Below are 17,758 nucleotides of genomic sequence, written 5' to 3' on the forward strand. Positions count from 1 at the left end.
GAAGCTAAATCTAAAAATGTATAGTTACAACAGCAGATTGGGTTGGCTATGTAGACAGTCCTCTAACACATGGTAAATGTGACGGGGAAGTATTGTTAAAGGATAGTATCAAACAATTTTTATTTCATCTTCATTTCATTCTGTATTGTTTCAATTTGTGTTTATGAATTCCATTATGACTGTATTGTCTGGAACTCTGATTGTATCTCATACATGGTTCCCAGGCCTTTTAATCTCATGGTCCAAAGGGGGGAAATTGGAAAAATACAGAGAGAAATTTTTTGGTAGGACTGACATTGTTGCAACCATTTTACTTAACTAAATACATTTTAAAAATCTATTACCATAATTTCATAAAAGGAAAAACATTTTGACACTTCAAAAGTAAGATAGAATGTAAAAATATAGTCCTTTAAAGTGAATAAATTTGATTACGTGCTATTTTAAATTATTTTTTCTCATTTTTCAATGGATGAATGAAACCATACATTGTAGATCAGTGTTTGGGAGTCACTGGTCTAGTGTTTTATTATAAACAAAAGTTCTTATATTTTGTCATTTTGTTGTTTTCTTCCACAGGTTGAAAGCAACTGTTACAGCCTTTCTTTTTTTCTACTATTTAGAATAAGATTCTGAGTGTTTAAGACATTTAGTAGAGTCATGACCTGTTGAATTAAGTTCTCAGTGTTTGGATTCATTGTAGTGACTGACCATGAGCTGCGCTGTGATGTGAAGGTTGATGTGATAGACAGCATTGAAATTATATCTCGAACTCGGGAACTTTATGTAGATGATTCACCACTGGAACTGATGGTGAGGGCCTTGGATGCTGAAGGTAAAGAAGTTCAGAAGATGCAACAAAATTACTTAAAGCAATACCTCCTGTATGTTTAGTACTTGGAAACAGAAACTTGAGAGATAAAAGTAGATTGGAAGCAATATTTATTTTCTCATATGAAGCTTATGTACATGAGGAATTAATCATTCTGAGCATGGTTCAGTACACTAGCTAATACTTTCATAAAATTTTCCTGCTATATTGAATTGTTGGTTATCTCAGAAGTTTTCTTGAATGTCCAAATTCTGCCACTTAGCTTCTGCTGATAATCCCAAAATCAGCAACTAAGAACCCTTTTTCAGAATTTATTGCTAGCTCTGTTTTGATAAATCCACTTTCTGTAGGCTAGGAAAATTCAATGCAAACCTGTGAAAAAGTTTTATAATTTTAAATTTGTCTTTCTTGAGCCTGGTTTTATATAGCTTAATATACTATGCTGATGTTATAATACATTTAAAACATTTGAAGTTATTGCCTCTTTCTAAACTATTCAGTAAAGAATAGTTTTTTAAGTCTGAAGAGTGAATGTATTAAATTATGCTAGAATCTCAATTTTATAAAATTTTTGTTGAAGGGACCAGGACTTAGGGATGCCTGTCAACTCTGAGGTAGACTACAAGGTGGCCTTTAGGTAAAGAGAAACAGAAAAAGTGGCATAATTTTTGTCAACCAGAAGCTAATCATTTTGAGTTCTTTTTACTTTCAGAAAGCTTGTGCAGCAATAGCACTTATATTGTTTATGTAGGGATCTTCCTGGTATATGTATTTTAATTAATTAATGATAAGTGTTTCTATTTGTTCATGAAAAAGGCCCAAAAGTAATTTTCTAGTTAGGTTTTCCTTTTTAGTTCAAGATACCTGAATGGTTTTGAGTATGTGATTCTGTCTTGTCTGCTTCTGACTTGATCTACAGGAAATACTTTTAGTAGTTTGGCAGGGATGATGTTTGAGTGGAGCATTGCCAAGGACAACGAATCATCAAGAGGAGAACTGTCTAACAAAATTAGGTAACCTTGCAACCTAACATATACCATCTGACTCTGAAGGAGACCTCTGCCTTTGTGGTACACTGAACAACAACCATTTGTAAGGGCATTAATCCTGCTGTCTGGACTTCTTTGGAACAGATACATTTACCAGGTGGGGGGATGTCTTTGATATAGTAGGATGCAGGATATAGTATGGTATGGATATAGGTACCGTTATGATAGTTTAATTTGATGAACTGCAAAGGAGTTCACGCATTCAGGATTACTAGTATGTACATCTAGAGGACCAGTGCACAAAATTTGTACACTGGTAGGGTCCCTAGGCCTGGCTGGCGATCAGAACCGATCAGGGTCTTCTGGCTGCCAGCTGGAGCCTTCCTTTGTTCTGTGCCGCCCCCTGGTGGTCAGCACATGTCATAGCGAGCGATCGAACTCTAGGTCTCCAGGTTGAACTACTGAGGGGAAACTTTTCATATTAGCCTTTTATATATATAGATTATTTGAGTCAGGTATATATTCTGGCCGTTTTGTTGTTTAAGCTATTTTCACATGCTGAAATCCAGTAAGTGGGAAAAATAGTATGAAATTTTTTCTTCAGTACCAAGAAGTAGCTCTGAGACCATCCAAGTTTTAGTCCAACAACAGTTTTAACCAGAGGCACATTAAATACTTTTCTTCTATCTAGTCCTTGTGGGGGAAAAAGTTTTAAAACTTTTGCCCTGGCCAGTGTGTTCAGTGGTTAGAGCGCTGAGCTAGCACTGAAGGTTCTCAGATTTGATTCCTGGTCAAGGGCATGAACCTGGTTGCAGGTTTGATCCATGGCCCTGGTTGGGTGCCTGCAGGAGGCAGCCAGTCAATGTCTTTTTCTCTCTCTCTTTTCCCCTCCCCTGCCCTTCCTCCCTCCCTTCCACTCTCTCTAAAAAATCAGTGGAGCCCTAGCTGGTTTGGTTCAGTGGATAGAGCGTCGGCCTGTGGTCTGAAGGGTCCCAGGTTCAATTCTAGTCAAGGGCACATGCCGAGGTTGTGGGCTCGATCCCCAGTAGGGGACGTACAGAAGGCAGCAGCCAATCAATGATTCTCTCTCATCATTGATGTTTCTATCTCACTCTTCCTCTCCCTTCTTCTCTGAAATCAATAAAAAATATATATTTTTTAAATCAATGGGAAAAAGTCCTCGGATGAAGGTTAACAACAAAAAAACTTAACACAGCCAGGGCCGGTTTGGCTCAGTGGATAGAGCGTCAGCCTGTGGACTGAAGGGTCCCAGGTTCGATTCCGGTCAAGGGCATGTAACTTGGTTGCGGGCACATCCCCGGTGGGAGGTGTGCAAGAGGCAGCTGATCGATGTTTCTAACTCTCTATCCCTCTTCCTTTCTCTCTGTAAAAAAACAATAAAATATATTAAAAAAACAAAAACAAAAACAAAAAAAACTTAACACAACTTTTTATACTGTATAGAGATTGAAGAGTCTAGGTTTAAAGTTACTTAGTGCCTTTTGGGAGAAGACTGGTTATTTGATTCTATTAGAAACAAACCCTATTTTAAATCTCTTTAGGATTCTAAAATACTCTGAAGCAGAATATTCTCCCCCAGCATATATAACTGAGATGGAAAAAGAAGGGAAACAAGGAGATATAATTTTGGTGTCTGGGATTAGAACTGGTGCTGCCATTGTAAAAGTTCGAATTTTGGAACCATTTTATAAGGTAAAAAGTTTGTGCTATAAACTGTCATTTACTAGTCTTTCCTACATAAAATATAGTTTCTTATGTTTATCTATAATAGAAGCTTCCTATCTAACCTGATATAATTTGGGCCAATAGTCGTTTAATTGAAAAAGTCATTTGAAGTGGGTAAACATAAAAACAACAACACTTGTCTTCCTTAAACATTTTGTTACCTATTACAAATACAACTGCTGTTTTCTGTTAAAACATATAAATGCATTAAAATATTTTTATTTATTTTATAGAGGAAGAGAGAGATAGAAACATCAGTGATGAGAATCATTGATCGGCTGTCTCCCGCACACACCCCACTAGAGATGGAGCCCCAACGTGGACCTGTGCCCTGACCTGGAACTGAACCTCAGCCTCCTGGTTCATAGGTTGACACTCAACCACTGAGCCATGCTGGCCGGGCTATAACTGCATTTTATTCACCAATCCTTTGGTGTAGGTCCAAGACCTTTCTTTGATCATGAGTTCACTGGTTAGAACTATATATACTGTTTCTTGTATAAATTGATTTCTAGTTTCTTCTTTTCATTTCCTTTTATAGTAAAGTGAAAAATTAGACTTGTGAAGCAATGTCAATAATTCCATATTTTTCAAGGATTTTTACATTTCTCACCTAAACCCAATTTAATAGCACATTTAGCAGTTTGCTTTTAACTTTTCAAGACTTTTTTTTTTTTTAAATATATTTTACTGATTTTTTTACAGAGAGGAAGGGAGAGGGAGAGCCAGAAACATCGATGAGAGAGAAACATCCATCAGCTGCCTCCTGCACATCCCCCACTGGGGATGCGCCCGCAACCAAGGTACATGCCCTTGACCAGAATCGAACCTGGGACCCTTGAGTCCGCAGGCCGACGCTCTATCCACTGAGCCAAACGGGTCAGGGCTTTTCAAGACTTTTAAATTTTTTTGGACTGTCCACATAGTTCAGTTGGTTAGAGCATAGTCTCAATATGCCAAGGTTGTGGTTTCAATCCCCGGTCAGGGCACATACAAGAATCAACCAATGAATGCATAAATGAGTGGAACACAAAATGAATGTGTGTTTTTTTTCTCTCTCTCTTAAATCAACTTAAAGAAAGGTTTAAATTTTTTGTAGAGACAACTGTTCTATTTTTTTCCATATATTTTATTGATTTTTTACAGAGAGGAAGGGAGAGGGATACAGAGTTAGAAATATCGATCAGCTGCCTCCTGGACACCCCCTACTGGGGATGTGCCTGCAACCAAGGTACATGCCCTTGACCAGAATCGAACCTGGGACTCTTCAGTCTGCAGGCCGACGCTCTATCCACTGAGCCAAACCGGTTAGGGCACAACTGTTCTATTTTTGCATTCATGGTTTATTTTTTAAGTGGTTTATAATTAAACTAGTTGCCCAGTGCATGGATTCGTGCACATTCTAAGGAAATTAATTAGAATTCCTGGGGTGGCACTGTAGCTCGAAGGGCATCTGCGGAATGAGCGGGGTCCCTCCACCAGGTGGGGTCCCTCAGTCTGGCATGTGGGGATAGGGCTGAAACCAGCTCGTCGACATCCCCCAAGAGGCCCTGGAGTGCGAGAAGGCACTCTGCAAAGTCGCTTCCATACAGGGTGGGGAACGCAAATGCAAGTGTGCAGTTTACCAAATTCAGGGCTAACAGTGCCCCAGCAACAACATAACCCACAGCCGAAGGTGGAATCATGCTGCCCCGCAAGGAATCGGGCTCCCTCCTCTCTGGTTCTGGGGTGCATCACCCAAGAACCGCCTCTGCCAAGTCACTGCAGCTCAGCAGCTCCTGTGTTAAGCATCTGCCCCCTGGTGGTCAGGGCACATCATAGGTACCAGCCAGTCTGACAGTCGGACAGTCACATAGCCTTTTATATATATAGAAGTGCTACTGGCATAAATAGATTTGGGAAAAAATTGTCTTGTGATTAGCATTTACTGCAAGTGGCAGGAATATAAGTGTGTAGGTATCCTAGAAGGCAGCCTACTAGCCTTGTATTGGGTAAGCCTTCACAAGAATCAACGTTCAACTTAATCTGGAAAGACAGTTCATGGTTGGTTAAAAGGATTTCTGTGGCACAACAGTGAAATCTTACCGTTTCTCGTTTCAGCATACTTGTCATTTTATTTACCTACTCTTCTCCTTTAGAAGGTTCTTCATTTTTCATTCTTAGTTTGAGTGATTTAGAAAATAAGTGACTTAGAAAGTTAGTAAATGACTTAGAAAGTTAATATAGTATTAAGATTCATGGTCATTTTTTAAGGCTAACTGAAATTATGATTTGTGATTAGGAAAGCATTTTTAAAAACCTTTATAAAGCTTTTAACAAGGAAGATGGCCTTGAGGATTTTGCCTCAAGTTTGGAAATTTTCATTTTTTTTTTCTTCCCTCTTTTAGAAAGTGGCTGCAGCAGTGATACGTCTGCTTGTTTTGGAGAATGTATTTCTTGTGCCATCCCATGATATTTATCTCTTAGTAGGAACATGTATTAAATACCGAGTTGCCAAAATGGTTCAGGGAAGAGTGACAGGTAAGGGGGTTGATCATTTCCTAAGACTGACATTTCCCAAATCCTTTCTGCTGAGAAGCAGCTCCATGTTATGTATGCACATGCTTTCAGATTTTGTAATAAAGTTTTCTCTAATTGCTGCCCTAGAGCCAATGCTGGACAGAGATAGTCCCCATGTCTTAAACAGAGTCAATGCTGTAGTTTGGCTACTGAGCTTCAGTAACATAGGCATATGCATTCCCCATTAAATCAACAACCACACACTTACCAGCTTCTGCAGGGCAGGGGAAGAAACTTTACCAGAAAGGACATGAATTATCTTGGCAAAAGTTTCTTGAAAAACTCAGTTTGGTAACTGAAAACTGAATAGTCTGTTGACTCCAAAAATCCCATTGAGTTTATAAAGTGTGCATTGACTCCATTAATATTAATTCTTTCCTAACTTACCTACTGGGGATTCCTTCTGCTACTCTCAGTTTACGGGTCTGTAAGAATACAAGTAATACCAACAATAAACTCATAGAACCCTCCCCAAATGGCTACATGTAGAAATTCATCATAGTGGAAAGGAAAGTAGGAATAGATCGTGCATACTCTTATCTAGGCCTGCTTCTTGATTTTCCTTTTATAATCCAACAATATGCTGTTATCTGTTGGAATGGCTGCTCTCATTATATTTATGTATCTTCCATGTTTTACAGAGATGGGATTTCCCCTGGAACATTATACACTGGAATTACAAAACCATAAAGTTGCACATAATGAATCTTTTTCTGGGAAAGTGGCTTTACTGGATGAGAAAACAGCCGTTGTGACTGCCATCCAACTGGGCCAAACTAATCTTATTTTTGTACATAAAAGTATCCTTTTCAAGTTTTAGCTGCCAATATATCTTTCCCTGAGCATGCTAGAAATGCTTCTTGGTAAAATAAGTTGTTGAGTGATTATACTACTACTACACATAATTTTCCATAGGTTTTATTTTTAACAATCACTATAAATTGTTATCCTTTCTAACAACAGGAAGAGAAGTAGTTGGATGGAGCTTAATATCTGTTGACTTTAGTGCTTATTTGCAACCTCAGTCACATTATGAGACTGAGGAAAACAGTTTGGAGGAACTTGTGTGTGAATTTTATTAATTTGTTGTTTTCACATGAATAATTGAGAAAAGATGAATTATTAATATTTGTTGAGTTGAGAGTAATTTTTTTAATCCTCACCCAAAGGTATGTTTTTATTGATTTGAGACAGAGAGAGGGAGAGAGAAACATTGATGTGAGAGAGAAACAGGGATCAGTTGCCTCCTATAGGCACCCCAACTGGGGATTGAACCCGAAACCTATATATGTGCTCTGATTGGAATCAAATCCAAACCTTTTTGATGTATGGGATGATGCTCCACCCAACTGAGCCACCCGGCCAGGGCAAGTTGAGAGTAATTTTTTAAAATTCACCAAACCTGCTCTGTAAGGGTATAACAGAGACACATAGAGCTCTATTAAAGTTGATGGAAATAAAACAGAATGAAGATTTAAATTCTCAGAAAATTGAAGCATTTGGATTTCATATCTCAGTGTTTGATTTTGAAATATTTCCTATTTTTGAATATTTGAATCTGAAAGAAATTAATTTATTCAGCAAATATTTTATTCCTATACTATATGCTCAACGTTATTCTAAGCTCTGGGATACAGCCTATTTTACTCAGGGTAGTTAGGGAAGTCTTTGATAAGGTGACATTGCAGCAGAAAGCCATTCCAGTATCTGGGTGAAAGAGCTCCAGAAAGAGGAAATAGAAATTGCAAAGGTTCTGAAACAGGAGCATGTTTGCCATGTTTATTTTTTAAATATATTTTATTGATTTTTTACAGAGAGGAAGGGAGAGGGATAGAGAGTTAGAAACATCGATGAGAGAGAAACATCCATCAGCTGCCTCCTGCACACCTCCTACTGGGGATGTGCCCGCAACCAAGGTACATGTCCTTGATTGGAATCGAACCTGGGACCTTTCAGTTCGCAGGCTGATGCTCTATCCACTAAGCCAAACCAGTTAGGGCAATGTTTGCCATGTTTAAAGAACAGCAAGGTTCACCCGGCTGGTGTGGCTCAGTAGTTGAATGTCCACCTATGAGCCAGGAGTTCACAGTTCAATTCCCAGTCAGGGCACATGCCCAGGTTGCAGGCTCGATCCCCAGTAGGGGGTGTGCAGGAGGCAACTGATTCTCTCTCATCATTGATGTTTCTCTCCCTCTTCCTTCCTATCTCTGAAATCAATTACATTTTAAAATAAAATAAAAGTTTGATTCTTCAAATAGAGTATTTTATCTCTGTTATCACTATAGATATTGTAGTGAGAAATTGTAGTCTAGTGAATGACTGAATTAATACAATTTCTAAATTAGTGTACTCTGAATTAATGAGTGTTTTCTGTTCTCAGTTCTATGTTTCTCAGAGCAGAAATACTTTTTGCTTAGCTTTTGGATGCAGTATATTTTTGAGAGGGAATTATGTTCCTAATTAGATCTGTATAGATGGGTAGAAGAATAAATTTGTATTTCTGCTAGAATTTAACTTCAAATGAAGAGGATAATTGGTAGTATGGTGTATAAGTGACCCAGAAGTAACTTCAGTGGGAAAGAGAAAGCATTTTGTTGTTACAGATTTGCTGCAGATATTAGAAAATCAATTCTTGATTTTTTTTGAGAGAGGACATTTATTAAAGCTGGGGACAGTGAAACAAGGAAGGGCTTAGGGTAGAAGAAGCAACAGGAGATCCTAGGCAGGGCTGCTTTGCTCTCTAGAAAGTTAGAGAAAAGGGGGCCTTGGCCCTGACCGGTTTGGCTCGGTGGATAGAGCGTCGGCCTGCGGACTGAAAGGTCCCAGGTTCGATTCTGGTCAAGGGCATGTACCTTGGTTGCGGGCACATCCCCAGTAGGGGGTGTGCAGGAGACAGCTGATTGATGTTTCTCTCTCATCGATGTTTCTAACTCTCTATCCCTCTCCCTTCTTCTCTGTAAAAAATCAATAAAGTATATTTAAAAAAGGGGGGGGCCTTGGAGACAGGCTCAGGGGGTTAGTCCAGGACGAGCTGCTGCCGCCCATTGCTCCCCCGGTCACAAGTCTCATGGGGACCGTTAGAGTTTAGGAGATGCACGCCTGAGAGGGAAGAAAGGCGTGGGTGTGCTCCCAGAAGGAAGAGCGCCTCAGTTAGTGATTTTTTAAAAGTCTGCAGAGCTCAAGGCTGAATGGCAAGTCATGCCTCTCCCTATTCCTCTGTCACCACTGTTCATGCCTTCAACCAGAGCCATGCCACTTGGTCCAGCTTTCCATAATGGGCTTCGGTGTAAGAATGTATTTGGAAAAAGGGTCCTGTAGCTAAATGAATATTAAAAGCGTGGAGCATGGTCCTTTCTCTCATTCCATTTTTCTCAAATTTGAAATTCAAGAATACCTGATTCGTGTGATTATTGAGTCCCTCATATTTTTCTCAGAAGTGTACACATTTAGGTTTTTGCTTTTCAAGGGCTAGTAAAAGGTAGAAGTTTTGTTGGTGGGTTCATTTTTTTTTCCCCTTTGGTGTAGCACACATTTCTCTTTTCACCCAACTTTGGCTTATATGATTTCCTTAAGCAAAAATTAAGATGTCCATATGCGCTCTGTGTCTGGACTTCCAAATTGCACCATATATGTTGTGCAACCTGGATTTTTAGGTATTTTTAGATAACGATTTTCTGAAAGCTAAATAGCTAAAATGAACGTATTGAAAATGATAGCGCTTCTTTAACCTTCATTTTGAGACCTAATTAACTACAAATTTAACCTTACTTTGACATTTTTTCATACATTGTTCTGGTTATATGCTGTCTGTAAGAGTGAAGCAGATTGTGGAAAATATAAAGATCCATGTAAATACAATATTGGGTTAGGAAAAGAGACTTTATGCAAGAGAAAAATAATCCGAATGTCACTCTATCCGGTTTGATTCAGTGGATAGAGTGTTGGCCTGTGGACTGAAGGATCCTGGGTTCGATTCCAGTCAGGGCCACGGCTGGGGCCCTGGTCGGGGCTTCTGCAAGAGACTACCAGTTGATGTGTTTCTCTCACATCGATATTTCTCTCGGTCTTTCCCTCTCACTTTAACTCTCTAAAAACAGTGGAAAAATATCCCCGGGTGAGGATTAAAAAAAAGAGAGAGAGAGAGAATCTGAATGTCTTTAGCCCATTTGAAACACTGAGTCTAACTGAAAGAACCTAAAATCTTGCCTGACAATTGTGGTTTGTTTTATGTGTAGATATAACTGGGGGTATTTCTTTGTACCTGAGCTTCGTTAAGCCAGCATCTTTGGAACCCCAGATTATTACACAGTTTGATAGAGTGAACTGCAGGATCTACTTTGGAAACTCTCCTAATACTTTTGTTTCTTGATGTGTGTATAGGTTTCACAGTCCAACCTGGAGGCCGATGGAGTCTAGAGGTGGGACAGGTGTATGTCATCACGGTAGAAGTGTTTGATAAAAGCAGCACAAAGGTCTATATTTCAGATGTGAGTCTCTCTTGCATTTTTCTAGCCCCTTGTATCTTTTTATTTGCTTTTGCTTCCAGAATTTACCTCTGGAAATGCAAGTTACTACTTCATTATTATTATTAAACTAGAGGCCCAGTGCACGAAATTCATGTATGGCGGGCGGGCGGGGGGGGGTCCCCTCAGCAGAGCCTGCACCCTCTCCAATCTGGGACCCCTTGGGGAATGTCTGACTGCCGGTTTAGGATTAGGCCTAAACCAGCAGTAGACATCCCTCTCACAATCTGGGACCACTGGCTCCTAACTGCTCACCTGCCTACCTGCCTGATCACCCCTAACTGCCCCCACTGCTGGCCTGGTCGCCCCTAACTGCCCCCCCCCGCCAGCCTGGTCACCCCTAACAGCCCCCCTGCCAGCCTGGTCACCCCTTACTGCCCCCCCTGCCAGCCTGGTCACCACCAACTGCCCCCCCCTGCTGGCCTGGTTGCCCCTCACTGCCCCCCCGACTGGCCTGGTCGCCCCATGCAGCCTACTGCTCAGTCGTTTGGTCGCCCCTCACTAACCCTCCTGCTGGCCTAGTCGCCCCACACAGCCTGTTCGGTCATCCGTTTGGTTGCGATGGTCGCTTAGGCTTTTATATATATAGATAGTTCTTTCCTTGAGGAATGCTAAGCCAGAAGTAAAAGATATAATTTGGTCAGAATTATAGTAAAAAACTGAAGTGATAATACTTTGGAGGGGATCCTCATTCTACAGCTTCACTTCAGAGATGGTTAGCACAGTATTGTAGGGTGAGAGTAGTAGTGTGAACATCAGATGAAGTGTTCTACTCACTCTCCAGCACCACCCCCCCCACCCAAGAACTGTCAACTTATAGAATGGCACAAATTCCACTAAAATGTACCTAAGCTTGGACTCTTTCTATTTCTGATTACTTGCCATTAGTGGATCTTTCAAAAACTAGCACCACATTAGAATTACATCTTTCCGAATTAGAATTTCCATGAGGGAGAGCAAAAATCTTTATTTATTTATTTATTTTTATAGCAAAGGTGGAGATTTTATTGAAGAACAAGTACAGACCCCAAGTGGGGGGGAGGGGGAAAGAATCCCACAGAACGGACTCCCACGTGGGAAGGGAGAAAGAGTCCCCTGTTTTTATTTCTTTATCCCCAGAATGCAGAGCCACGCTTTTTTTCTTTCTTTAATGCTTTGGGATTAAGATGGCTTTAGGGAAAAAGCATTTCTTCAGGTTTGTGTTGCTGTTGGGCTGATTTTCAGAATGTCAGGATTACGTGCCAGTTCCTAAGTGAGTACTTTGAAGAGCAGCTAACGACTGTGAATGGATCTTACCACGTAGTGAAAACCCTGAAAGATGGTGTCGTGGTGATAAGTGCATCCCTGACTTCCATCATTTCCCAGGTAGGAACTAAAAGGACTTCTTTGAATTCTGAGAATACTGATGAATCTTGGTAACTTCCTGTTTTGCAAGCAGATATATGGCATATCCCACCTTTATCTTTCACAAAAAATAAAAAACTGATAAACAGCTCTGGTCGAGTGGCTCAGTTGGTTGGAGCATGGTCCCGTACATCAAAAGGGTATGGGTTCGATTTTCAGTCAGGGCACACATATCTAGGTTATGGGTTGATCTCGAGTCATGGGGTATACAAGAAACAACTCTTGCCTCCCACATCGATGTTTCTCTCTATCCCTCTCTTCTTTCTCCCTTCTTCTCTCTCTAAAATCCATAAACATATCCTTAGGTGAGGATAAAAAAACACCAAAAAAAACTGATCAACAGTATACTTAGTAGTTTATACCTCTATAAATTTCCTATTCCAATCTGCGTTATTGCATGTATCTACATTTTATGGTTATTGTGTATTTATATAATTTGAAGTTCCTTTATATATTTTTATTGGTTTCAGAGAGGGAGGAAGAGGGAGAAAGAGATAGTAACATCAATGATGAGAGAGAATCACTGATTGTCTGCTCCTGCATGCCCCCTACTGGATATCGAGCCTGCAACCTGGGCATGTGCCCTGACTGGGAATTGAACCATGACCTCCTGGTTCAGAGGTCAGCGCTCAATCACTGAGCCACGGCCGGGCTCCCCCCAGCATCTTTAAATGTTCTCTTTCTTTTATGAATAGTTTATAATATCCCTTTGTCTTTAGAGTTCATGTACTTAACGATGAGTGTTGAAGGGTCTTTCTTTCTGAAATTATGATTTCCTTCCCTATGTTGATAAAGCTTTTGTTTCAGGAAACTTCAACTACTCTCCCTGATTGTGATACTTATTTTGAGTTTAGCAAAATTCCTTTCATTATTAATGAACCACAGTCGTTGTGCTTCTTTAATGAATAGGGACATGTGTTTCTTTTAAATATAGAAACTGGCTGAGTAATTCATTAGCACACCATGTTCCGGTGCTTTGAATATGAATGTGTATTATATGAAGAATCCTCATAAAAGCTCTTTTGCTACCTTGTTTCTGCTCCTCTAGAATAAAAATATTCAGCCTATAAAATTTCCAGTTGTACATCAGCAAGAAGTGAAGATTTATTTGCCCATCAAGCTTACCCCCAACTACTTGGCATTTCCTCATCATCCTATGGGAATGTTATATCGTTATAAAGTGCAGGTATGTTGTCTCATAAAATGAGTTTCACAGAGAGATAAGTCAGTTTTTTTGATAGCTTAATTTATTGAAATTTAACTAATGTTAAATTCATTTCCCCCTAGTCCTAATATTATAACTCAGATTTTTGGTGTCAACCAAATTATGCTCTTGAATACTGTCATCCTTACAAAACTCGGTATACTTTCTGTCTCTCCTCCATTTATTCTTTCCTTGTGAGGTTTTTTTTTTTTTCCTAAATATGTTTTTAGTTATTTTAGAGAGAGATGAGGGGAGAAGGAGAGAGAGAGAAATATCAAAGATGAAAGAGAAGCATCAATTGGCTGCCTCCTGCATGCCCCCTAGTGGGGATCAAGCTGGCAAACCGGGCATGTGCTCTGACCTGGAACCGAACCATGACCTCCTGGTTCATGGGTCAACACTCAACCACTGAACCACACCAGTCGGGTTCCTTGTGAGTTTTACCAGTTTTATTAAGCTTCTTTGTGCCCTTTTTGACATTTTGTGACGCTGCCATTAATAATCTCCTTTTAGCATTTTATCTTCCCCTTTTTACTAGAACAGTGGTCGGCAAACTGCGGCTCACGAGCCACATGCGGCTCTTTGGCCCCTTGAGTGTGGCTCTTCCACAAAATACCACGTGCGGGCGCGCACATACAGCGCGATTGAAACTTCGTGGCCCATGTGCAGAAGTCGGTTTTCGGCTCTCAAAAGAAATTTCAATCGTTGTACTGTTGATATTTGGCTCTGTTGACTAATGAGTTTGCCGACCACTGTACTAGAACATCAGTTTCCTCATGTGTCCAGAAATAATTCATTATATATTTTTAGTATTTCTCAAACTTTACCAGATTTTATGCCTCCATGTAAATTACATTTTTCTCCTATAGTAATTAAATATAAGGTGGTATTTTTTCACAGGTACAGGGTGGCAGTGGCAACTTCACCTGGGCCTCTTCTAATGAAACAGTGGCCATGGTAACCACAAAAGGAGTGGTGACTGCTGGTCAGGTCAGAGGCAACAGTACTGTTGTGGCCCGAGATGTACAAAATCCTTTTCGATACGGAGAAATGAAGGTAAACAATTCTCCAAAGAATCTTCTTATTACACCTGAGATACTACTGCCTAAATTTATTTCTTCTCTTTTCTTTTTTTGCTGTCTAAGTTTAAGTACAGTAACACATTTAAATTTTTTTCTAGTCCAAATTGGCTATTTAAAAAAATGATGATTGCCCTAGCCAGTTTGGCTCAGTGGATAGAGCATCAGCTTGCGGACTGAAGGGTCCTGGGTTCAATTCTGGTCAAGGGCACATGCCCAGGTTTCGGGCTGGATCCCCAGTAGGGGGCGTGCAGGAGGCAGCCGATCAATGATTCTCTCTCATCATTGATGTTTCTATCTCTCTCTCCCTCTCCCTTCCTCTCTTGAAATCAATAAAAATATTTTTAAAAAAATGATGCTCAAATTCACTCTGGAAGTACATTATTTCTTAAATATTCTTAGACCTGGATTGAATCCTGCTTCACTTAATAGCCAGTTACTTAATGTCTGGTTCATAGAAGGCTGTCTTTTTGCTGTAAACTCACATGGTGGAAGGGACTAGGGAGTTCTGTGGGGGTCTCTTAATATAAAGGCACAAATCCCATTTATAAGGGCTACACCCTTATGACCTAAGCACCTCTCAAAGGCCTCATCTCCTAATACCATCACTTTGCGGGTTGGGATTTCAACATATGAATTGGGGGGTGGAGTATGGGGAGTGGGGAGAGTCACAAGCAATCTATAGCAAAGACAAAATAAAAGATATTTTAAAAAAGATATGGCCCTGCCCGGTAGCTCAGTTAGAGCATCGTCCCAATATGCCAAGGTTGTGGATTCCATCCCCAGTCGGCATATAAAAGAATATATAAGAATCAACCAATGAATGCATAAATAAGTAGAACAGCAAATTGATGTTTCCCTCTCTCTTTCTCTCTCTCTCCCCACCTTCCTCTCTCTCTCTCTCTCTCTCAAATCAATAAATAAATAAAAAATTTTAAAGATATCAAGAAAGAGAAATTGCTCTATATCAGAAGTGAGCAAACTTTTTCTGTAAAGTGCCATATAGTAAACCAATAAAAAATATTTTTGTTGTTTTAAATATATATTTTTATTGATTTCAGAGAGGGAGAGAGAGAGAGAGATAGAAACATCAGTGATGAAAGAGAATCATCTATCGGCTGCCTCCTGCATGCCCCCCACGGGGACCAAGCCCACAACCTGGGCATGTGTGCTGACTGGAAATCAAACCATGACCTTTTGGTTCATAACTCGATGCTCAACCACTGAGCCACGCTGGCTGGGCTGACATAACTTTCTTGAATGATTAATTTTTTCCCTCTAGATATATGTCCTGAAACTGAACAAAATTGAACTGTTACCATATCGTGCTGATGTGGAGATTGGCCAGCTTATAGAAATCCCCATTGCGATGTATCACAGAAATAAGGAGACCAGAGAGGCCACCACGTTCTCTGACTGCTCTCTTTTACCCTTGGATCTACACATGGATAAGCAAGGAGTCTTCACGCTTTTCAAAGAAGGTGAGAGCTTTTTATTTTCTTCTTTCTTTGTCTTAGAATGAAAGGACAAATAATCAATTCAGAAACTACAAATTATATTATAAATTCACATATTACCTTTCTTTACAATACTTTTTTTAAAAAAAATATATTTTATTGATTTTTCACGGAGAGGAAGGGAGAGGGATAGAGAGTTAGAAACATCGATGAGAGAGAGAAACATCGATCAGCTGCCTCCTGCACACCCCCTACTGGGGACGTGCCCGCAACCAAGGTATATGCCCTTGACCGGAATGGAACCTGGGACCTTTCAGTCCACAGGCTGACGCTCTATCCACTGAGCCAAACCAGTTTCGGCTACAATACTTTTGTTTATTCTGCTGCCCTTGTAGTAAGTGCCTCCTGAATGCCCCCTACTGGGGATGAAGCCTGCAACCTGGGTATGTGCCCAGATGGAAATGGAACCCGAGGCCCTTGGGTGCATGGAATGACGCCCAAACAACTGAGCCACACCGGCCAGGGCGATTCTTTTATTTCTATAGACTGATTTCCTTGAGAACTGAATGCTTGTTACCCTACTGAAGTCATACTGTTTGATTTGCAGGTGTTCAAAGACCTGGACCAAAGCACTGTTCCAGTATACATATAGCAGCCAAATCTGTGGGTCATGCTCTGTTAACAGTGAGTGTAACTGAGCATGGAGAGTACATGGAAAGCAGTGCCACATTTGCTGCTTATGAACCTCTAAAGGTGAGAGATATTTTTAAAATATATTTTTATTGATTTCAGAGAGGAAGGGAGAAGGTGAGAGAGATAGAAACATCAATGATGAGAGAGAATCATTGATTGGCTGCCTCCTTCACGCCCCCTACTGGGGATCGATCCTGGAACCGGGCATGTGCTCTTGACCGGAATCAAACCTGGGACCCTTCAGTCCGCAGGCCAATGCTCCATCCACTGAGCCAAACCAGCCAGGGCGTACTCACTGATTTTAATACAACAGATTTTATTTTGGGCTCTAAGGATTGGTCCATTATAATTGGTACATTATGACGAGGTAGTTTAGAATAAAAGTAGATAGAGAAACCAATCAATGTATCTCTCTCACATGGATGTTTCTCTTCCCCGCCCCGCCCCCCCCCCCCGCCCCGCCTAAAAAGCAATGGAAAAAATATCCTCAGGTGAGGATTAAAAAATTTTTTTAAATAAAGGTGGCACCCATAGGGAAAAAGTTAACACTAATGAAAAAAGCAAGGTAAGTTATTCTTTTTTTATTTTTCAGAGTATATTTATTTTAAAGCTGGGGACAGTGGAACATGGACAGGCCTGGGATAGAGGAAGCAACAGAAGCTCACTGGAAAGTCAGAGAAAAGGGGGCCTCGGAGACAGGTTCAGGTGGTTAGTCCAGGATGAGCAGTGCTTCCCTGCTTGCCAGTCTCATGGGGACCTTAAAGTTTAGGAGATGCACGCCTGAGAGGGAAGAAAGGCATGGGCATGTTCTCAGGAGGGAGAGCACTTAAGTTACTAATTTTAAAAAGATAACTTACTCATTAAAATTTGCATTTTTAAGTTGGCCTCATTGCACATTCTACATACGTATTAAACATATGAGCATATTTCATTTGTTCTCTTAGTTAATGGCCTAAGTGAAAGTGCTTAACTGTGGTTCACTGTCACTTCACTCGTGTTTTTTTTCTTCTTGCTTTTATCATTACCTATAGCCTTATTTCATATTTATTGAGTGTCCACAAATCAGATTTCCCCTGAATAAAAATTAACCTTAAAGGAAAGGAAGTAACATGATGATTTTCTTTTTCCACCTAGTGCTTTCCTTATACATGTTTGTGATCACTGTTAGGTTTTGGTGCCTGATATAGTTCCCAATTTGTCCAATTCAGCTGATCTGGTTAGCCTTGGACTATATATTAGGAAAAGGAAGAATTTTAGTTTTGCTTTCTGGGC

At 40.2% G+C, this 17,758-nt stretch overlaps 1 protein-coding gene across 1 annotated transcript in view; it reads left to right on the forward strand.

The window, feature by feature from the left end:
* Window positions 1-795: 795 nt before the first annotated feature.
* NUP210L (nucleoporin 210 like) overlaps window positions 796-17,758 on the forward strand; it is a 54,971-nt gene continuing 38,008 nt past the window's right edge. The window contains exons 1-12 of the mRNA XM_080649393.1: window positions 796-835; window positions 1,752-1,845; window positions 3,384-3,534; window positions 5,955-6,087; window positions 6,768-6,926; window positions 9,711-9,779; window positions 10,507-10,613; window positions 11,874-12,014; window positions 13,102-13,239; window positions 14,158-14,313; window positions 15,619-15,817; window positions 16,401-16,546. Coding sequence (XP_080505519.1) covers window positions 811-835; window positions 1,752-1,845; window positions 3,384-3,534; window positions 5,955-6,087; window positions 6,768-6,926; window positions 9,711-9,779; window positions 10,507-10,613; window positions 11,874-12,014; window positions 13,102-13,239; window positions 14,158-14,313; window positions 15,619-15,817; window positions 16,401-16,546 — 1,518 coding nt within the window. The 5' untranslated portion in view covers window positions 796-810. The remainder of the gene's footprint in view (window positions 836-1,751; window positions 1,846-3,383; window positions 3,535-5,954; window positions 6,088-6,767; window positions 6,927-9,710; window positions 9,780-10,506; window positions 10,614-11,873; window positions 12,015-13,101; window positions 13,240-14,157; window positions 14,314-15,618; window positions 15,818-16,400; window positions 16,547-17,758) is intronic.

The sequence above is a fragment of the Plecotus auritus genome (genome assembly GCF_963455305.1).
Source record: "Plecotus auritus genome assembly, chromosome: 12".
Classification (NCBI taxonomy): domain Eukaryota; kingdom Metazoa; phylum Chordata; class Mammalia; order Chiroptera; family Vespertilionidae; genus Plecotus; species Plecotus auritus.